This window comes from Vipera ursinii, assembly GCF_947247035.1.
Source record: "Vipera ursinii genome assembly, chromosome: 1".
NCBI lineage: Eukaryota > Metazoa > Chordata > Lepidosauria > Squamata > Viperidae > Vipera > Vipera ursinii.
The window spans coordinates 150,973,787-150,996,891 of record NC_139512.1 but is presented as its reverse complement, the minus strand read 5'-3'; the positions used below and the strand labels follow the sequence as shown (position 1 = coordinate 150,996,891).

General features: G+C 40.5%; 1 protein-coding gene across 2 annotated transcripts in view; it reads right to left on the bottom strand.

Annotated features, from left to right (window-relative positions):
* Positions 1–23,105, bottom strand: part of SLC4A10 (solute carrier family 4 member 10) — a 66,814-nt gene that overhangs the window by 1,088 nt on the left and 42,621 nt on the right. For both annotated transcript variants that reach the window (XM_083348520.1, XM_083348521.1), the window contains 7 exons: positions 22,301–22,462; positions 21,129–21,380; positions 19,969–20,037; positions 17,455–17,628; positions 14,533–14,655; positions 10,767–10,834; positions 9,399–9,515 (listed from right to left, as the gene is read on the bottom strand). In XM_083348520.1, coding sequence (XP_083204646.1) covers positions 9,399–9,515; positions 10,767–10,834; positions 14,533–14,655; positions 17,455–17,628; positions 19,969–20,037; positions 21,129–21,380; positions 22,301–22,462 — 965 coding nt within the window. The remainder of the gene's footprint in view (positions 1–9,398; positions 9,516–10,766; positions 10,835–14,532; positions 14,656–17,454; positions 17,629–19,968; positions 20,038–21,128; positions 21,381–22,300; positions 22,463–23,105) is intronic.

The following is a 23,105-nucleotide window of genomic DNA, read 5'->3' as shown; positions in this document are numbered from 1 at the left end:
GGGGCCGCCAATCGACATTCTCTGATCGGAGGCACCCTGAGGAGGCCCACTCTGTGGGAGCGCACTGGACGGAGGGAAGTTGACGCCGGCCGCAGCCTGTGCTCTCATGCTACACTGTTCAGTCTTGGACACAAGAACAGAAATGGGTCTGCTGTTTGTGGATTACGATTACAAAGAAAACTGTCAACATCACAGATAAATAAGGAAGGAGGCCACAGAGATATTTTAAAAAAACTTGACATACAAATCTGCATGCACAAAGACAAAAAAAAGATACAGTACATTGCATGGTGCAAACAGCAATGAAAATGCCTCTTGCAAATAACAACTGACAAGGTATCTTAATTGCAGAAACAAGAGAACGTCATCCAATTTATTTGCCATATTTATTATTATTGTTGGTGGTGTGTTTTTTTATTCTCATGACCATTGACAGAAAGATTGGATCAAAAGTGTCAATCCATCAATAAGCACATGTGCAATAATGCATTCTTTCTTTTAGTAATGTTGCTTGAATGCAACATCAAGGAAAGAAAACATACTGTTGGGGGGGAATGAGAAAAAATAGATGTGCAATATTTACAACGCAACATAATAGGAAGTTCTACTTGAAAGTTTATTTATTCTATATTTGCACAATAAATTGTATAATTCAAGCCTACTGTTAGGTTATTGAATGTAGTAGCTGGAACAGTAAAGTGTGCAATAGGCCAGAACACACAGCTGATTAGCTAGAGAGTGCTGACTCATGCACGAGGCAATCTACATTCCGATTGGTTGATGTAAGTATAAAGGGGGAGTTTCCCTTTTTTCCCTCCTTTTTTCTTCCCTGTGTTCTGCATACTGTTTAATTTACTTCATGATATTCTTGTCTTCCTGACTATCTTATGTTCTTTCTTTCTGGATGATGACAAATATTGCTGTAAGTTTTATATATTTATATATATAAAAGACTACAAGTTTGTGTTAGTGTCTCCAACTTCATGTGGACAGCTGCCGCACAATTCCATGACATTTGCTTCTATAAATCAAGAAATGTATAATATCATTTTCTCATGTTCATGCATTTATTGATGCTCTGCGGAAAAGCATTTATTCTGCACAGCTCTTCCAGCCATAAAGATGAATTTTTGGTCACCATCTCCTCTCATACCTTCTTAATCAGAATTTTTCCAACACCTTCCCAGATACATTAGTTGTTGTCTTGGCCTTTTACAAACTTTCCTTTTGTTTTGAAGAATGATTACAGTATTTTTCCGGTATATCTTAACATTTCTTCAGTTAGATCATCCACGGCTGCAACTTTATCAGTTGTCAACATTCTCACAACATACAAGGCTACTTTTTCCTTATTTTTTTTTACTCTAATGCTTTTAGCATTTGTTTCAATTGCACTGTTCCACATATTATTATCATTTGCATACAAATCTCTAAAACATTTATTCCAGCATTGTCTCCTTTCAGTATAATTACAAATCTTTTTATCATTTTTAATTCCATTCATTCTGCTGGATGTCCTTTTCATTGCAGTTTCTGAAAAGTTTTCTATTTCCATCAAAGTTGGACTTCCTTTGTTTTTTCCCCTCTTTATCATCACTTGCTTTATTTGCTACTGTTTTTCTCTCAATAGACATTGTCTAATATATTTCACTCATCAGTTTTAGAGGTAATCATTTCCTTATGTTCACTTTTTCTCATCCATAGCAACTTTCACTTCATTCCCCCTTCAACTATTTTTATGCTATCCATTCCATACACTTCAGTAACACTCTGTAATATAATTCTGTTCACTTTGTACTAAGTATCTTTGATATCCTTTTCCTTACATCCACATTCCATTCATTTTGTTGTGATAGTGATCTACCTAATATATCCCATATTTAAAATATTTCATCATCATTTTATGCTTCACTAATATCTCAAAATTTCATTATAAACAATCATTTTTTCCTGTTTATATGTATTTTTCTATGCAGATACTTGCAAAACAGTCATCATTCTTATTCTATTCATATTCAAATGGTGCAATAATTTTTTCTACATTACCTTCCCTTGGCTCCAACCATCCATCCCCAGCTTCTGGTTTTGCACAGTAGCGCATCAGCAAAGGGATTGCAGGGCTCTGCACCCTACGGCCAATTTTTTCTTGTTAGGGGACCCTAAATGGGCCTAAAGTTGCCCCATAGAGGTGAAAAAGAAGGAGGGGAACCCCGCTGACCATGGAGAGATGGTGGTCAATCCGGTCATTCAGGAAAAGCCCTCCAGAAACCAGCAGAAGAAAGACTAGCTTCACTCCAGAGTCTAGCCCAAGCTACAAGCAGCCGAAGCCAAACAGCACTAATTTAAGCTTGATCATAAACAACGTGTTTGGAACTGGGTAAGAATATCGATTCTCTCTCTTCTACTTGATAATTGATTTCCTGGGGGGGAAACCCAAGAAGCAAAAATCCTCCAAAAGTGAGAAGGAGGGGCCCTTGCCCCACCCTCCCACAGAAGAAAGCGGTGAATTATTAAATTAAACATTTATGGGAGACAGAAATATATTGAAATGAAATGAAAATAAGATTTAAATCTGGATAAGTTTGAAATTGGTGGAATTTGTTAAGATTTTCTTTTCAAAAGATTACTAATGAAAACAGGAGAAAGTAATTGCTTGTTTTGAAAACTGAAAACTGAACTGGTGCTGACATGTTGGGGTGGATGAAGATATGCAACTGTAGTTGCTCTAATACAGGAATTGGCAGAAAGCCCAGAAAAAGATGTTTTTGTGACCTTCAATGTCTTAACTAAACAGACCTTCAATGTCTTAACTAAACAAAGAAGAGCTGTAACAAAGAAAAGAAAACATTTTGGGCTACCAAAAGGCGAGAACTATAAACATTAGGGGAAAAAAATGACCTTCCTGGATTATAAATACTTATTGAACTGTGACTCTAAAGCTGTTTGCAGAGAAAGGAAAACTTTGATTTTTGGCTATCATTGAACATCAGAGATCTGCAGAAAGAATATATCAAGAAAAAACAAATACTTTTCAGGAGGAAATGTATGCTATGTTGCAACTAATTCAAACGACTATGATTTCAAACCACAAGGAAATTAAAAACAACTTTGGAAATATAAATAAACACAACTTCGATTTAACCTTACAACAAAAAAAACTCTCAGAAAATAAAAATAGAGAGTGATCAGATAAAGCAGACAACCAGAGGAAACCAGAGGAAAGAGATTTAAAGATGGAACCCAACAATGGAAGGAATTATGATTTAACCCAGGTGGAGAAAAACTTGCAGGACATATCAGACATGGAAAAGATAACCTACACTTTAAGATTGCAAAATAAGTCTGAGGACAAGAAAAAAGATTTGACAAAATGGATTATAGAGCTGTCAAGAGAACTATGAGAACTTGAGAGACAAAAAATGATAAGAGAAATTAAGAGAGAAAGAAAGAAAAAGATTTTCAATGAATACGAATACCCTCCCACAAAAACATCTTACTGGATTTGACTCTTGCACTTATAACAACATCTACAAGACTATGGGAAGACTTTTTGGTCCAGTGGAGCATACAGATTAGGAAAGAAGTTTGCCCCCCCAAAAAAGGCTAAAGTTAGAATTAAGAAATTAGATGATGGGATTTATCAGATGGAATATCTAAAAATTAAACACTTGTTTGAATATGGTTAGAAAATAGGAAAATTCTGGATATAAATGTATTTTAGTTTAAGAGAGATGGCCTCCTCAAGTAACATAGTATTTTTTATGATATGAGAAATATAAAAATATAGGGATGGTTTATATGAGGGAAAAGTTTTAGATACACAAGTGTAATTGATCTTGAGAAAATCTCAATTGATAAAAATGTTCTGAATAGATTTCAAAGATTAGATGATTGGATTTATTAGATGGAATACTTAAAGATTAAACATTTGTTTGAATATGGTTAAAAAGAATAGAAAAATTTTGGATATAAATGTATCTTAGCTTAAGAGGGACATGTTTCTCAAGTAGTATAGTAATTCCTTTTTTTCTTCTCTCTTTTTTTTTAAGATATGAGAAATGTAAAATTGTATGAGGAAAAAGACTTAAATACTTAAGTGTAATTAACTCTGAGAAAAACTTAACTGGTAAGAATGTTTTGAACATTGTGGGGAAAACAAATCTAAATAAGAACTTTGAAAATAGGATCTATGAAGAAGTAATTAAGATGATCAATTAGAAAAGAAGCTTTATATTGACATGGTTGTTAAATACTAGAAAAAATGTATATTCAATTGTTATCTATGAAAATACTAAGAAATGTACTAATTCAAGGTTGGTAAAAGAGAATATTATTGGAAAAAGAGAAAATCAAAGAAAGCTACTTTGTGGATTATGGAATTATAGAAATTGTTAGGGTTAGGGTTAGATATAAACCCATACAACACACTGTTTACCAAATATTAAGATGACTATGTTAAAAAAATCAATAAAATATATTTTAAAAAAGAATACCTCTTCTCCTCCTCCATAACATCCATTGCATAATTTTCACCAAATGAGAACTCAGGTCAGTCCATTACCATCATTCCCTGGCATGTAATATGCAGCTACCACAATCCTAAACATTTATACAACTTCATAATAACCTAGATCATACCAATCCACGCTTACTAATATACAGTTTATCCCTTTCATTCTTTATTAAACTACAGCTTCATTTTTGTGCCTATATTCATCAACTCCATTCTCCTAGATCAGACCGCCTTTATTCAATCAGCTCCATTTTATTCCTATTTTTCATTTTTTTTCTTCATATCACTTTTTTATTTCATTACATTCATTAATGGTCTTTACCATTTGGCATTACATCGTGCACGGTTAGCATTTAGAAGAGCCCCTAAATATTGACTTCTACTGCCTATCATGATTTTGATCATCTGAAGCTTTCACATAATGCGTTTTCATAAGATGAGACTGTATGGATCGCTACCAGTCTTTGCTGTACTTGTGCCACAAATATTGTTCCCTACTAACAGTAAGGGCAGTAATATAGAATTAGGCAGATTTTGGTCAGTATATTAGTGGCACATCCAAGGCCCAGTTTCACCTTATCTAGGAATTAGATAATGTCTTGTAATCCAACATACAGTCTAACAACCAGGCCCTTCCAGAATCTAACAAGAGAAGATGGGCTATTCACAGCACTCTACTGCAGAAAGAACTCCTTTGGAAAGACTTGCTGTTCTGTTATTTTTCTGTTATTCTTGGTGTACAATCCAACTTCACCATTTCCTGTCAGCACAGGCTCTTCTCTTATTGCTGAAGCTTACAGAATAACAGAGTTGGAAGGGACCTTGGAGGTCTCCTAGTCCAACCTCCTGTTGAAGCAGAAAACTCTATACCATTTGAGATGAATTACTGTCCAATCTCTTCAGTGTTGGAGCACCCACAATTTCTGGAGGCAAGTTGTTACACTGATTAATTGTTCTAACTGTCAGGAAATTTCTCCTAAGCCAGTGATGGCAAACCTTTTAGAGACCGAGTGCCTAAACTGCAGCCCCAAACCCACTTATGTATCGTTGGGCGCTGGGTGGGCATGGCCCATTGGGTGGGTGTGGCCCATTGGGTGGGCATGGCTTTGGTGGTAGCGGCAGACTGGGTGGGACTAATCAATCAATCAATCAATTCCAACTTTGCGAGATCTTTTTTTTTCCCCGCAAGAAGTTGAAATTGATTGATTGGTTGAACCTCTCTTTTTTGCACATGGCGGTGGAGGCCTAAAGCGAAAAGGTTTTATAAAACCTAGCTGAAGGCCTAGAACTTGAGCATTGGCACACATGCCCACAGAGAGGGCTCTGCGTGCCACCTGTGGCACGTGTGCCATAGGTTCACCACCACGGTCCTAAGCTATTAAAAACCAGTTTGCACCCACTTAGAATAGGGAGATATTTGAGAGCTCATGGTTGCTTAATTAGGTGCCAAGCTACCCAAGGGATCTTTAAAATGTTACCCTAACTCATATATTCAGAAGCCAGGGAAATGGCAGGATGGTAGAGCAGTTTGAATCTTTCCTCCCACCTTGGCAAAGCAGGGTGATGACAGTCTCCATCGAGGATCAAAATGACACGAAAGTTAGTTAGTGTGATTCTATCTTTCATCCAAGGTGGTCTTGGACCACAGCCACTCACCCAGAGTCAGGATGGACATCTGTTGAGGATTGGGGACTATTTTTCAGTCTATTTTCCAGAGAGTTGCAGCAGGCCATCTTGACATTAAAGCATTGGATGGGAGATGAATATTGTTTGGGGATTACTTTATATAGAGAAGCAACCTAGAACTAAGGAGAAACTTCCTGACAGTGAGAACAATTAACCAGTGGAACCACCTGCCTCCAGAAGCGGTGAATGCTCCAACACTGGAAGTTTTAAAGAAGAGACTGGACTGCCATTGGTCAGAAATGGTATAGGGTTTCCTGCCTGAGCAGGGGGTTGGACTAGATGACCTCCAAGGTCCCTTCCATCATCATCATCACTACTATTACTATTATTATTATTATTATTATTATTATTATTGTTGTTGTTGTTGTTGTTGTTGTTGTTGTTGTTTTGTTGTTGTTGTTGTTGTTATTATTATTATTATTATTATTATTATTATTATTATTATTATTATTATTAAAGAATGGTGGTGGTGAAGGGAGGGAATGAAAGCAGTATGGCTCCCAGAGCTACCTGCTTCTCTTCCCATCCTTAATTTTGGAAAAAAGAAACCTGACTGCCCAAATACATTCTTCCCTTTATTTAAAACAAAAACCAGCAGCGACCATGCTGACTGCAGGAGGAGGCTGACTCTGGTCTGCAATTATGCTGTTGCAGCATCTCACCCTATGGAATGAATGAATTAACCTTAACCGTGGACAGATTGTCTTGTTTAGGCTGCTGAGAGGGAGGGAGACCACAGCAAAAGCAGCATGCCATTTTGGGGTGACAAAATAGCAAGACCCAAGCTGACATCTTTCATCCCTGCTACTTTATTAAAGTTAAGGAATGTGGCTAAAAGCAGTATGCTCCTCCAAGTTGCATGTGTTACTGTTATATTAGAATGAAGCTGGGCGCATCTACATAGTTTTCCAAATGTGCTTTTCGTATCATTTTGAAATGTATTTTGTCCCCCCAAAATTTACACATAGTATGTTTGTAAAAATTTCAAAAGATACCAGACAGTAACAATCAAGACAAAGATTTGGGGAAAGGATCTTACCTTTGGGAAATCAGCTTCTAGAGATTAGGAAGGGGAGCTTATGGTAGGAATGTGATAATGGAACAATCAAGTAGAAAATCACGTTAATTCAGAATGAATAGTAACTGAGGGAACAGTAATTAAACAAGATTGCACTCCACTCAACACTCTACACAGAGATTATCACACAAATAAACCTGCCTTTTTTTTTTCAAGAGGCCCAGCAGCCTCGGAAGATGGAAAAGGTGAGAGAGGGGCTACTTAGCCCACACCCTCCATACTCTGATCTCTCAGAAGTAAGCTACTTGAAGTCATCTTCTCATGGAAAGGACCCTTTTCAATCATTAAAAAGGTAAAGGTAAAGGTTCCCCCGCACATGCGTGTTAGTCGTTTCTGACTCTAGGGGCCGGTGCTCATCTCCATTTCAAAGCCGAAGAGCCAGCACTTGTCTGAGGATGTCTCCGTGGTCATGTGGCCGGCATGACTAGACACCAAAGGCGCACGGAACACTGTTACCTTCCCACCCTATTTTTCTACTTGCATTTTTACGTGCTTTCGAACTGCTAGGTTATGCATATTACATTTTCATTTACAATATTTTATTCAGACAGGAAAGTCAGCCTTTTTTAGCTCTTTTCTACCTGTCATTTCTACACTCTGGAACACAGTGTAATTTTTTTTTAAAAAAAAACTGCCATTATTTGTCTCCCTTCACTCCCCTCCCTCCTGCTTTCCTCTGTGTTGCAGCCATTGGATTATTAAACCTGAAGGCGGAAACTATTTGATGATTTTGTTGGTTTTTTTTAAAAAAAATGTCATCTGTCAAACCCCTCCCTATCAGGTTACACCAGAAAATAGATCAGTTTTGGTTGATGTGAGAATCAGCTTATATCTGCGGGAATCTCTGTAGCACCCAAGTGATTTAAAAGAGGTGATGACAGGAGAAACTAAGCAGACCCATCATAAGGAATAAGGCAAGAGGTTCCATGGCATTATTAGCACACGTCTCTGATGCTAGTTTTAAGAGTTTGCAAAGGCTGTCAAAGGCCTGCCGCTGTACTATAATTATATTGAAAGAAACAAGCTCTTTTTGTGAGACAAGAACATCAGGAAAGAAGAAGGGACAGAATGGAGAATGCATCTGAGAAGTGTGCTAAGCCTTCTGTTGTGTAGTTTTAAAAAGAAAGAGGTCTACCAATGAGAGAGATTGCTTGTATCCCACCTCTAGTATGATAACTTCCATATGGAGGACTCTGTCTGTGCCAAGGGATTGTACTGATCCCCAAGGTGATTCTAGTTACCTTGATGATTTACACTAGCACGTAAATCAAACTAGCAGGATCTATGTGGGTGGCACACCACAGATTTCTATGCCAGGGAGCTTACATGTGATCTTCAATGTGATTGCTTCTGAAAAGATCCCTGTGTCAATCCAGTGAGCTCCAATGCAAATATCCATTGGGCCTCAACAGAGAGGGGAAATGGGGTGGAAATATTTTCCTGAGCTTCTTCTAGCTTATGGTATTCTGGAGGAAAGCAAGGTTAGCCAATATGATCCCTGAAGAGAGGCACTTTTTCAAGGGGGCAAAGATGCATTACAATATTTTGTTATAGGCTCCATTTCTATATTCTAGAAATTCTCTTGGAATTCTCACAGTTTTGGGGAAGAAAGGAACAAATCCCAAGTTATACTGTATATACCAAGGTCTGTAAAATTTTTACTGAAACTAACTGTGGGCAACTATTAATATCAAGATGTTGCCAAATTAGAATTTGCAGGATCCCTTGATCCTGCAGGTCATCTTGACTAAGGATGCTTGAAGATGTTGGTCAGCAATGTCTGAAAGGCCACAAAGTGACCACCGCTATTATAGAAGCTGAACGTTGGTGCAATAGCTTAGTGTGTGTACATATCTAGGCTGCACTTTTATAGATCTTTCTTCAGATGACTTTATTTTATTCATACTTTGGGGTTTCCCCCACAAAATCAGTTGAATGCATTCTCAATCACATTATGTAAATCTAAGTAATAAATGTATAGTGTTTTTACTGTGCTGAGCAAAGCAAATACTTAACCCTCCGCTAGCATAAATTATGAAATAATCTGTTAGAGCTCAACATGCTGATTCAGTCAACCAACCCCACTTTAAAAAAATGTATAAAATAAAAATATTTTAAAACCTTTTAGCAGGAAAGCTGGACTCCTTGTCCTTGGCATTTTCTGATGATATCAACAGTGTCTTCCATACAGCTGTTTTGGCCATCTCATCAGAAATATTTATTACAGATGGGTCATCTCTGGAACAAAATCGGCACGCTCAGAGTTACAATCAAACTGCTGAATGTTATCGTTTAGAAGTGCTTTAAACGAGAAGAAGTGGGTCGATCTGTTTAAGGTATTCATTTACATTACCTGCTAGAACTGTGTGAAACTTTAAGTGGGCAATTTATTTCGAAGGAGGTTCAGCCAAAGCACCCCTCTCAAGTTGAAACTTTCAATCAGCTGAATTGAATTATCTGCCTTCCAATCAGTTTGGAGTGATTCAGTTGCAAACTGAAGATGTAATGGATTTCCCGACTGAGTTAAGAAAGTGGCAGCAGCATTCAATGATCAGTTTCTCGCCCTATTGGTGCCACCTTTATTCAAGCACCTATTTTCCTGGACCCGCGCCATTTTCCTGGTTAACATGAGGGCTCAGGAAAAGGTGGCTTCCTTCAGGAGTCACCAACAGCAATGTGTGCATACACCTCTGAATTTCCTTTCCCACCTCAGATTTGAATGGCTGTCCCCAGTGCTTTTTTTGTAAAACAAAAAGGTGCCGGAACTCACACATGTCATACAACCTGCCTTGCCTACCCTACAAGGTTCCATCCAAAAAAAGGTGCCGGAACTCCGTTCTGAGCGTTCTATGAGAAAAAAAGCCCTGGCTGTGCACCATTAGGAAGAGCTACCCCTCAGTGACAAAGGATCTACTTTTCACATGGCAAAAGCCCCAGATAGATCCCTGGCATCTCAGAGGCTTCTGGCTGAGAGTCACGCAGAGCCACTATGAGCAATAAGGAAGTAGAAAGAGGCCACCTCTGGAATTAAGGCAGCTTCCTTATTGGGCTAGGAATGATCCAGCCTTACCATATATAGACCAATAGGCAGGCAGGCCCTTTTAAAGGTTGAGCTCCAAATAAGAAGCAAACCAAAAATGAGATGGGAGACATATAATCAATGTCTACTTTTTACTTTTGCACCGGTGTTATCATCGTCATAATCAAAGGAGATGCAAAGGTTTTTCTTCTAGCAGGGAATGAAGGCGGTGGGGTTTTTTCAATAGAAATCACAGAATTTGGGTTGGATCTTGCTAGAGGGAAAATATTTTTTATAGCTTTAACAGTGGTTTAACTGGAAAAATGGGATGGGGAAAATAGTTAAATAACATTCACTCTCAATCTATTATGAAACAACTGCATTGCATCTCTTTTGGTTCTCAAGCACTAAGAGAAGCCAAGATTCAGTTCCTCACTGACAGGGAACACAATTAGTTCTGAGTAGTTTACCTGCAGTGTCCTTCAAGTGGCAACTGGACTGTTCCTTCCTCTTCCATTCCTAACATACTTTGTTCCTCCTAAGACCAAAAAAAAAATGGAGAGGTTGACCAACAAATTATTGCTACCATATTGCAATTTTCAAATCAAATCCCTTTCCCTTAAAAAGAGCATAATTTCTTCACTTCTTTTCCATCCAAATGCTTTTTTTTAAATGTTCTGAGAAAATCAAATGTCATTTCAGTGATATTTCTCATTCATAAATCCTCTTAGAAATCATAGGTGCCAGAAGTTAGGCATTTGCTCTCCCCTGCCAATTTTGATGTACAAATCAGGATTAGTAAGTGAGGAAGGAAAATAAAAAATATGAAATGAGAGAGAGAGATGAGAGATGATGATGGTGATGATGCTATAGATAGATAGACAGACAGATGATATTGACAGACAGACAGACAGATGATATAGAGAGATAGATATAGATAGAAGATAGAAGATACTGTAGATATTTGCAGTACTTCTCTCTTGCTTTGTGTGTAATTTCTATTCATTTCAATAGAATAGCACAATTTCATTTTGGGAACATTCTGTATCTTCTTTCATTTCATGATATTCTTCTTCACCTCTGTCAAGCAGTTCAGCCCAGCCAAACAATACTGATTCCCTTGCCCTGGTTTTGCCCGCTGGCGGAAAGCTTAAACCAATTATGGAGTCCTTGGTTGTTTTCTTGCAGACATTTCATTACCAAATTAAGTAACATCATCAGTCTGCAAGCAAGAAAACAACCAAGCTCAGAGAGCACCAATGAGTCTACAATTCAACCTTGAAACTCAGTCATCTGGCATTAGTCTTATACTCTTAAGTGAAGAGAGGGCAATAGCAACTGCACTCAAATAAAATTTAGTACCTTTGCTAGATGTTTCCATTCAAAGAACAGATTTTTTGATGATTTTTAGCCTTTTTTCCCCTCAATCTGCTGGACAAGTAGCCAGTAGAGGTATTATTAGCTCAAGGGTCATAATTGATAAAAGAAATACTACAGTGATACTCTCAGTTTGTCAGCTATTATTCCTCATGATTTAGAAATGTTACTTCTGTAGATGCAACCTAAAATTGCATTTGCCTTAAAAAAAACCGAGTTTATTTATAAACATAGAACTGTGGGGAAAGGCAACACCAGAAAGCGGCATTTAAATGTGGTCAAGGTATAAAAATGGCCATACAGATTCGTAACAACAAATCTATTTTTACTCCATGTTCTAAGTACCCCTTTCCAAGTAATGATGACCTGCATATTGTGTGGGCAGAGGGAGAATTTGGAACAAAAAATGGAACAATTGCATTTAAATGACTACATCAACATCAACAATACAAGTTAGTAAGTGTCCCACTTACGTCAATGGGAATTAAATAAAACTAACCGCTAACCCATTATGATGAGGAACTGTTGAGATAACAGGATTTCCTCTTTTTTGGATGTATGTGTGCATCAAATTTAATTTCAATTAGGAATATCACATTAATCCATGACAAAATAAGTGACTGAGAATAAATATTGTTTCCCACCTTGATGCTTAATGGTTACTATTAATGGAAATTTAATATTAGATTGAAGATCAAGCCACAAAATGAAAATCTTGATCCAATCAAATCAGACTTTTAAAAACATCTTGTCAACTTCGTTTCTATCTGTATGGAGAACAGATTTCTATTTTTAAAGCCAGCATAATGGTGCCTTTGCAATTAAATTCCAGAGGCTCCATGTCAAAATTTTTACTTCTAGTTAATTTTGTCATTTCTAAGCTTCACAGCTTCCCAGGATTTTGACAGCTGAACAGGTTTAATAATAGCCTCAAATATTTAGTAATGCCATAACATGTAAAAATAGGGGCTCAAAAAATATAGCAATTGAAAAGAAAAAATACTTATAGCTTTGCTTTCTGCCACCATTCATATTTCTAAAAAGAAAGCGCAACATAGAAAGCAAATCAGACCAAAAAGAATGCATCTCTGTTCAAGCCAAAGAAATATCTTGTCTACATTTGACACTTCTCATTGCAAGAGACAGAACATATCACTTCAGCTGAACACGGGTGTATGATTCAATTATTTCTCTAAAGAAAAGTTGGGTAAAAGAAATCTAAGAGCACGCAAATACCTATTGATAAATCTTTGTGTTCCTTTTCTAAGCAGCAGAAACCTGGATAAGCATTAGATGGCAGCAAAGAGTTGGAACAATCAAAGAGTCATAGGGATTTTTGCAGCCAAAAAACTCATGCCGACTTTCCTATTTCTTATACGCAAACCTGCACTATTTCAGAGAATTACTGAGCATAGACACTGACATCTTAATGATTCCTAGAAATAACTTAACGTTGGGTAGATTGTATCTGTAATTATTTCATTCAGTACTTCATATTTAAACCAGAACTTTGGCTACTCCATGTGGAAATATACTTCCTATTTGCATGAAAAGTGTACCAAGAGGCTCTATCAGTCATACCGTATTTTCCGGCGTATAAGACGACTGGGCATATAAGACGACCCCCTACTTTTCCTGTTAAATTATAGGGTTTAGGCTAATAACTCAATATTTCACTTCCTGGCACACAATCTGCATATTAACAACTCATTTAGCATTAGTACCCTTTTTTTATAAGTGCCACAATGTTGCTAAAATAAAAGAGGTAAACTTCGTGACCCTCCCAGCCCGTGCATAAAACAGAAATGAAAAGTCTTAAGCCTTTCTGTTCCCAAATACCAAGGTTTCCCCCGAGTTTTGCGCGGTTAAACAAACAGCATTTGCGTATTAATGTTTCTCCACGGAGCACAAAATTCGCCCAAATTAAGGAAAGTGGGGAGCTAAAGAATCTGGGGCTACGGGGAATGCCTCTGGCATGACAGGCAACCCTGGGAAACACGAGGACTGTAGCGGCAGTTTGCACATTCCGATCCAGAAAGTGCCTGGAACCTCCTCCGTTACTTCTAACGGAACGTCTCCACGCCCACGTCCCGCCCACCTCGCCTTTTAAACCCCACCCCCTTTTCCCCCGTAACGTTTCCCTGCTCCACCTGCTCTGTGATTGGCCCAGCTTTGCTCCTTCCCTGCCAAAGGGGGGGCCTCGCCTTCTTTCCTCTGAGCTCTCTTGCTTGGTGCGCTGCTGCTCTCAGTTCCGCACTCCGTGACCGGGCAAGCAATTCTTCTGGTCGGCGCAGGTCAGGCGGTGCCTCGGCGGGAGCAAAGGTGCTCCCTTCCTATTGTCGAGCGGTGCGCCTCTGGGGACCGCCTGCACCTCCTCTCATTGGGGACCTGACAGCGAGCATTGGAAGCGCCAGCATGGCCAGTCCTAGATAGAGCAATGGCGGCATCTGCAGTAGCCGCCCCAGGAGCTGACGAGAGTTTGCCCTCCATCACCCGTTCGCCGTCGGCCACTTAACCACGGGTTGCCATCGCCTACCTCCATTCACCCAGCGATCCCGCCGTCCAGCAGAAAAGAGAAAAGACCAGAGAGGTATTTTCCGGCGTATAAGACGACAGGGCGTATAAGACGACCCCCAACTTTTGAGAAGATTTTCATGGCTTAAAAAGTCATCTTATACGCCAGAAAATACGGTACTCATGTAAAAAATGACAAACAAATCCCCTCTTAGTGAATTGGCCACCTTTATCTGCACCATTGTGTGTTAATTTGCTGCTTCAAAATATAATTTTAATAAGCTTAGCCAATAATATTGTAGAAGGAACAAAGAGACAAAGACAGAAAAGATATTGTAAGCATACCTCTTTTTCAGCATCTTCAAGTTTTTTTTTCTTGCTCTCAGGCATCAAATCATCCAGCCAGCTTAACTCACGTTTGGTGAAAAAGAAGTCCATGAGTTTTCTGACAAACACCAATGCCAAGACCTAATCCAAATATTTATACTATGGTAAGATTATTGACAGGCACAGATGACACATTTATTCTTAGAAGGAAAAAGTCAAAGTCTACAGTTCTAAAATTGCTTTGCAAAATTCCCTCAAGCATCACCAATAATTTACTGCTATAAGCATGCAAGTAATTTATCTGAGTTACAGTATAGGTCAGTTATGGCGAACCTTTTAGAGACCGAGTGCCCAAACTGCAACCCAAAACCCACTTATGTATCGCCGGGTGCTAGGTGGGCGTGGCCCACTGGGTGGACGTGGCCAGCTTGGTGTTGCTCCTGGGGAGGGATGCCTGTGGGGGCCGGGCAAGGTTGGGGGAGATCCAGGGGTCTCTGGCGGGTGGGGCAGTGGGCAGGAGGGCATCTTGCTCAGCTGATGGCTTGAGGGGGAAGGGGGAAGCTACACCCCCTCCCAAATGTTGCCGTCTCACGAAAGCAAGATGAAAACTCCAAAAAGCGACAAGGAAAAAAAGTTAAAACAGAAGAGTGTCTCATTACGGTTTTCTTCCCCACTTCCTTGTACCTGAAGTTTAAATATGTAAAGACCATAAAAGAAAAAACTTGGCTTTCTCTCGTTTTAATTCAGAAGGCAGGAACGGGAGGATTGGGGGGCGGGGGTGTTTGTTTCAAAGGAAGGGAAAGAGTGGGGCTGGGGGAGTGCGGCAAGCCAACAGCGATGGTGCAAGGCTTCTGGCTATGCGGGTGGGGGGGGCGTTGGTGCTGCGTTCTCTTTAAAAGAGCAAAACAAGGCAAAAAATAAAAATCCCCCCCCCTCACTCCACCTCCCAAAACACAATAACAGAGCTTTCAATGAAACAAACAGTCTTTGGAGGCCATCTGGGTGGGCTCTCTGCCCCTCTGGCTCCCTCCCAGACACTTGCCAAAACCTCTTAATCGCAGAACGTTGGACAGAGGGGTCCCCCCCGAGTCAGGGGTGCAACTCAGCAGCACCAAGGTGGATTGGCACAGTCTGTCTCACCCTCGTGTCACCGTGTGTGTGTGTGTGTGTCTTCCAACCCAGCCTTGGCCTGCAGGGCAGGTGGCGTCCCCTAAGACCACCCTTCCTCGGGTTGCCAGCATCCTGCTCTCCCCCCTTCCTGGACTGCCATCTGTCAAAAATGGTGCTTGAGCAGTGTGTGTGTGTGTGTGTGTGTGTGTGTGTGTGTGTGTGTATCTGGACTAGAAAAATCAGAGATCCTAACCTTTTGGGCACCAGGGCCTGGTTCCACAGAGAGAGGTTTTTCTGTGGACCAGAGGGTGCATGGTTTTGTATGTTGCCTGCATCCCACGGATGGGGCTTTGCTTCTTTGTGCAGACCAGTTGCTGGCATGCTGAGGCCTGGTAACGGTCCAAGGACCAGAGGTTGGGAACCACTGGATTAGATGACCCTTCCAACTCTGTTATTCTAATTCCCCCTCCCATGCCCGTCAGCTGCTGCCAAGGTGGCTCATCTCCTTCCTTTGGGGAGAAAGGTGGCCAGCATGCCCTGGGGACCGGGGGGATTGGGGGGCATGGGGGAGGCTCCTGAGCTCCGCAGCTCTTCCAAGGGGGGAGGAGGAGAGTGGGGTGGGGCTGTGCTGGGATCGGGGCTCCTCAGGCCCTCTGCTACCCACCTGTGCTCTTCTGCCGCAGATGCTGCGGCTCTGCTTGCCTAGCAGGGTGGGGGGCACACTCGCTCATAGGGACATGCATGGGGCTGCTGCCTTGCTTGCTGTGCCACGTTGGAGCTGGGCTGGGCGTGGAGCCTCCTCATTGCTTCTTCCCCCATGGACATTGGGAGCACCCAGCCCATCTACCATTCATCCAGGGGCAGCTACTGCCATCTAGCACTCTCCAGCCCGTCGCCGGCCAGCCAAAAATGCCGAGCTCGGGCCTCAGGGGATGGAGGCCAGAGGGGAGCGAGATCTGTGACTGCCCGGCTCCTCCACCTGAGGACACATGCGGGGAGAGGCACCACTGGCTTGGTAAGCTGCGATCCACACAAAGCAGGAGGGCTGGCTGGAGACGGGCTGGTGGTGGGCGCAGCACTGCCCATGGGGGGAATCTGACCAGCCCCAGCTGGGGGGGGGCAGAGAGGCTAAGGGAGCCCAAAGAGAGGCAGGCACAGTGCTCAAGGGATAGCTGCTCTTCCCCCCCCCCCATGTTCCCACAGAAGGGCTGGCTGGCTTCAGCGTCACCTGGGCAGACCTGGCTGCACATCTGCCAAGCGATGCTGGCAGGCCTGTCCTTCCTTCCTTCCTTCTTTCCTTCCTTCCTTCCTTCTTCTCTCTCTCTCTCCCTTTCTCCAAAGTCCAAACTCTTGTCTCCTCCTTCCCCTGCTAGCCTTCTGCAAAGCGCAAACGGACGCCGCGTCCTGCTTGTCTTCTCCAAACTCATGCCCACCATCGCTTCCGAAGGCCGTCTGCTCACTCACTCGCTCTCTCACTGCGCTCCCGCCAAAACCTGCTCCTTTTATAGGTTCCCGACCAGCTCTTGCAGCTGTTCCTGCGAGAGTGCTGCTGGATTTGGTTTCCCTGCCCTCTGCAGTTCCCACTAGTCAGGCGCACGTGGAGAGGGGGAGGGGAGCGTCCCTCTGGCATGTGTGCCGACAGAAAGGGCTCTGCGTGCCACAGGGTCGCCACCATGGTTATAGGATGAAGTTGGTATGATACGCAAGAGAAAAGTTACCCTTTCACTATGGAAAAGAAGTCAGTAATAATCACATCCATGCTCAAAATGACTACTGTCCCTTAAAGACAACACTGAATCTTATATGAATGTAGAAATATTGGATTCATACCATCATTGGAAATACAATGGCAGCTTTTGAAACTTTAATAACCCATAGTAACACAAGACAGCTCAGCTGGATTACTGTGAAGAGATGGACTTTTCGAAGGGGAACATGCCTTAGGTAGATGAAGTCTGGCTGGTGTTTGGCAGGCATCCAGAATAACTTGATTCTGTCAAAAAGCTAACAAAGGACAAACTAATTGTTTATATTTTAGAAAAGACATTACTTTAGAGATGTTCAAATGAAATGTCTGGAGAACAAGGCAACTACGGTAACAAAGGCTTGTCCATTGTCTGCCACTGCTTATGAATTCACATGATTTCCCCATCTCTGTGATTCTTGATTCCTGAATTAATCTTAATTTTGTCTCTTAATTCAGAAACTTTTTAGAAGCACTAGTATATCTGAGAATGTTTTTACCAGAGTAAGATTGAAATAATTCAATAATAATCCACCTGTGATCTGCATTTGAATTCCATTCTTTCAATACACACCTGAATTTTTAAATAACAAATAAAACCTACATAAAACAGCCCTCCTACAAACCGTTTCCTCCCAGATGTGCGAAAATTAAGCTACCATCATTCTTCAGCTAACAAGGCCTTTGACCCTTCACTGTGGATAACGGAAAGTTCAAATCCAATATATCCAAAGCGCCCTAAATTGGGGAAAACTGTTGAAATCCATGAGTACAACAGGTGTAGCAAAATAATCAGTGGTGGGATTCAGCCAGTTCGCACCAGTTTGGAAGAACCGGTAGCTAATTTTTTGTTGCCTAGGCCCAGAATGGACTTCTGGAAGCGGCATCCACACAGAGAACTGGTTGTTCACATATTTGAATCCCACCACTGAAAATAATTTGGCGGCAGCCATTCCAGCCACTTCCAAAACTCAAGGATGGAGCAGAGAGAATTTTTTTTCCTCACTGACTGTTGAAGATTGACTTATTTGCCTGAGGGAGAGGAAGTGGCCATTTTTAAACCTGTTCTCTCCTCTTCCTCTTCTGAGCACACACACAGAAACACACACAATTTACTGTAAAAATATTCTAGAATGAAATATAATGGGATTTATCATAGTAAATCTTTTTTTTACTGAAATTTCATTTTATACATTAAGTGGTGCTTTCTGTTGTCAATATATAAATCTTGTCTCTTCACTTACAGTCTCCATTTTAAATACCAATAAGGGGTTGTTGTTTTTTCTCCAGATAGTCACTTTCCATGGTGCCTTTCCCTTGACCCCACTTACTATACAGTTAGTCCTCAACTTACAACAGTTCATTTAGTGACCATTTGAAGTTACAACGGCACTGGAAAAAAAAGTGATTTATGACCGTTTTTCACAGTTACAACCGTCGCAGCATCCCCCATGGTCACGTGATCAAAATTTGGACACTTGGCAACTGACTCATGTTTATGATGGTTGCAGTGTCCCAAGGTCATGTGATCACCTTTTATGACCTTCTGGCAAGCAGAGTCAGTGAGGAAGCCAGATTCATTTAACAACCACATCACTAGCTTAATAACCGCAGTGATTCACTTAACTGTGGCAAGAAAGGTCGTAAAATGGGGCAAAACTCACTTAACAAATGTCTCGCTTAGCAACAGAAATTTTGGGCTCAATTGTGGTCATAAATCGAGGACTACCTGTATTAGCATTAATAAAAAAGCAAAAGGAGTCTTGGCCTCTCTGAAAGAATCCAATAAACAGGGAATTGTGACAACCCAACATCTCACAATGGATGCTGGGTTAAAGGTGCTGTTTGTTAATGCTGGATAGTTCCTAAATTCCAGAGCCATACATCGGTTGATAAAGAGTAGATAAGGTAGCTGAAATGACCTTATACATCCTTACCAGCTATTGTGTCTCTAAGTTTCCCAAGCAGTGATACCCATGGTGATAAGGGGTGGGAAAGGAAACAGGATCATAGGCCCAGTAATATGTCAGATGCAAGCTATAATTCTGGCAGTCTAGAGATATGACTCAGAGTTTTGCTACCAATGCTGAAGTCTAATCACCTCTTTTTATGTAGGTTGCGCTTTTTTCACATTTGTGTCCAATTTAATATGCATAAAGGTAAAGGTTCCCCCGCACATTCGTGCTAGTCGTTTCCGACTCTAGGGGCCGGTGCTCATCTCTGTTCCAAAGTCGAAGAGCCAGCGCTTGTCCGAGGACGTCTCCGTGGTCATGTGGCCGGCATGACTAGACGCCAAAGGCGCACGGAACGCTGTTACCTTCCCACCGGAGTGGTCCCTATTTTTCTACTTGCATTTTTACGTGCTTTCGAACTGCTAGGTTGGCAGAAGCTGGGACGAGTAACAGGCGCTCACTCTGTTACGCGGCGCTCGGGATTTGACCTGCCAAACTGCCGACCTTCCGATCGACAAGCTCAGCGTCCTAACCCACTGAGCCACTGCGTCCCTACTTAATATGCATAGCAAGCAATAATAACTTGGTTGTGTTGACCAGGGCAACAAAAAGGACAGGAACATAAATATTTCACATCCTCCACTTTACCTGAATTCCTTTGAGAGAAGAGGCACCCATGTAAAGAAATACACCATAAAGTACTGGCATGGGAATAAACTGCAAAGAGTAGAAGGAAAATATATATCGTCTCAGTAAATTGGTAGCGACAGGAGACATGAAAAAATGAACAACCTGGGCAATTTATTTATTTATACTGTACTTTTCTATTGAGATCTCACAGAAGAGCAGACAAAAGGTGACACTGTCTATCTTTATAGATGATGTTTCACTGCTGTAACTTCAGCTTGCAGGGTTCGTATGCTGAACTATATTGTATTGGATTTTGGCTTAAGTTACTGCGTGAAATTGTGGATTACAATTTGTGAGTTTAGCAGGTCACTATAAGTTGCTCAATAAACCACAGTTAAAATACTATGTGAGCCCAGCCACTGGAGTTGAGCAGCTTATAAATGTAAATACATACATACATACATACATACATACATACATACATACATTATATACATAAAATGTTTTTCCAAAATGTTTGACTTCATCTTGCTTCAAATTCAGCTTTGTTCACAGAAGAAAAAGTTTCTCTTGAAATTCTATCGTGCCCAACAGGGTCTTTCAACTCAAATAGAATAGATTTTTTAAAATGAGCTGGGGGTCAGATGTTCAAAGAGGGGGAAAAAAGCTTATCTTAACAATCCTCTGAATTTGGCCATATCTTTTGTGAATGTATTAAATGAAATGCCAATTTATTACATCATTATTGAAATGTTAAATATTCTATATGGCACAGGGAACTTGAGTTAACCATTACTAGAATTATTCAAATTATTACTGAATGGGTATTACTCATATTGAATTAGTATTATAAAGACATGATGATATCTTTCTAGTCAAATATTTAATCTATGAAGCTCAGGTCTATCTGGATGGACAGCAGTTCTCCAAGATCTCATCCAGCTATTTTTCTAATACTTTGCAACCTAAAATCCTTTGTTTAAAATGGAAATACCCAGCATTTGCACCCACGGACTTCCAGATCCAAAACATATGCTTTATTGTGAAATGGGAAAAAAGTGCATAACAAAAGTATCATTTGTTTGTTTTAAAATAAGAACCCATGTGTTCCAAACTGACATCAGATGTATGTAAAGTGCAATTCACTTTTAGTTTGGTTTTACGAAGTGTATACTTACTTTAAGCACTCTGGTTAAAAAAACTGAACAGCCCATAAGGATAAATATCATGAGCCCAGTGACCCGTTGCTCGCGAATGCCAAGAAATTTGGGCTGCTCTCCTGGAGCTGAACATTCAGATTCCAACTTTAAGCTGTTCACATGAGAGATGGACAGAACAGTGGCAGCCACAAACCAAGGCAGGCCCATGATTGAACACACGCCAAGCATGAGGGCCACCATCAGCAAGTCCAAGTGATAGCCACAGCCTTTCTGTTAAAACAGAGGAGACAATGGACAAAGCTAGAAGGATAGGAGGCAACATCTACTTAAGACAGAATATGAACCAACAGTTGCACCTAATAAATGTTTATATGCCAGTAAGTGAAAAGTACAGGAAATTGTATTAAAGCTTCTCCTACAGTATTTTTTCTCTTATAGTGTATCAACTTTTCTCAATCTAATATCTTCTATTCTAGATGGGATTCTGAGAGCTATAGTCCAATACATCTGGAAGGCATAAGATGGGAAGGATTCATAGTCATACATAAGGAAGAAGTATCTTCCGTTCCTTCTATGTATTATTTGTCCAGGTGAGAAACCACAGCCCAATGCTTGATAGATTGTACTATTTCAAGGGATGTTATTTTATTCCCATTTCTCCTAACCTAATAACTTTAGATTAAAACCTTCAACTCTCTAGATGCTAGCCAAGTTAGGCTATTGATGACAGAAATTGTAACCCAAATGATCCAGGAGACATTAATTTTGATAAGATTGTTTTACAGAATCACTGCTATTTATTTCTTCATATTCTGGTCTATAATGCAATTCAAAACAATGTCAGAGTCCACTAAGTGTGTTGGAACTAATTTCAAATTACATCTTCATGCCTGATGTATAGACCTTTTGCATAAATGCTCCACTAGATAATATTTATGAAATAGCATCTATGCTGGAGCAGGTTTGCCTACTCATGCTAACAAAAAAAAAATCATCACCATTTCTGACATGCATTAACCCTCTTTTGCATCAAGAAATATGTTCTCCTCTCTACCGATAATCTGTAGTGAAAGATACAAAATACTTGCTTTTAAATGCTGTCAAGTAAATAATTTACATTTAAAAATATGCAGGAAGCCTGGAATTCTAAAGTAAAAGGTTAAAATAATTCCGTGGAGTTACTTTCTTACCTTTAGCTTATGTTCTTTTCTGTTGATAATAACAGCTGTAATTTGTTGGTCCATAAATATCAGAATAGTACAAAGAAGAGCCGGAATTAGAGCAGCTAGGACAGTCCACCAAGGATTGGGACCCAAGGGTGAGACAATCCAGCCACGGTCATCCCTGGTAGGCTAAAAGAATTCAAGCACATTCAGACGGTTGAAACTTATTAAATCAAAACATCATTTGCCCTTGAAAAAAGGGCAAAATGTGCTATATGTTATAAAGCCAATATGTTTTACATTAGGTTCACACCATTATAATAGCACTGGTAATGGTTCAGAATTTTTTTAAAAATAATCCCTGCAAATTTCAAATGGGCACAGTGCTTGTTCTTAAAATATAAAAAAAAAGTGTTAAGGCAGGGGTCTCCAACCCCTGGTCCGTGGACCAGTACTGGGCCGCGGCATGCCAGCAACCGGTCCGCACAAACAAGCAAAGCCCCATTTGCGGGATGCAGGCAGCACACAAAACCACGCCCCCTCCCGTCCACGGAAAAACCTCTCTCCACGGAACCGGTCCCTGGTGCCCTAAAGGTTGGGGACCTCTGTGTTAAAGAACATATTTTAAAAATTCTATGCAGGATTCTGCTGTTAATATTACAAGGTCTTTAGGGATTTAACATGGATACTGGAGCAGAGCAAGGAAGTCCTTACTAAGCTTAGTTAAGAAAAGCATCCTGAGCTTCACTTATCCTTTGAGCTTATTCTTAAATTCCTCCATTAAAAATGTGCTATACAAACTTCGTATTCCTGATTTTACAATCACATTCAG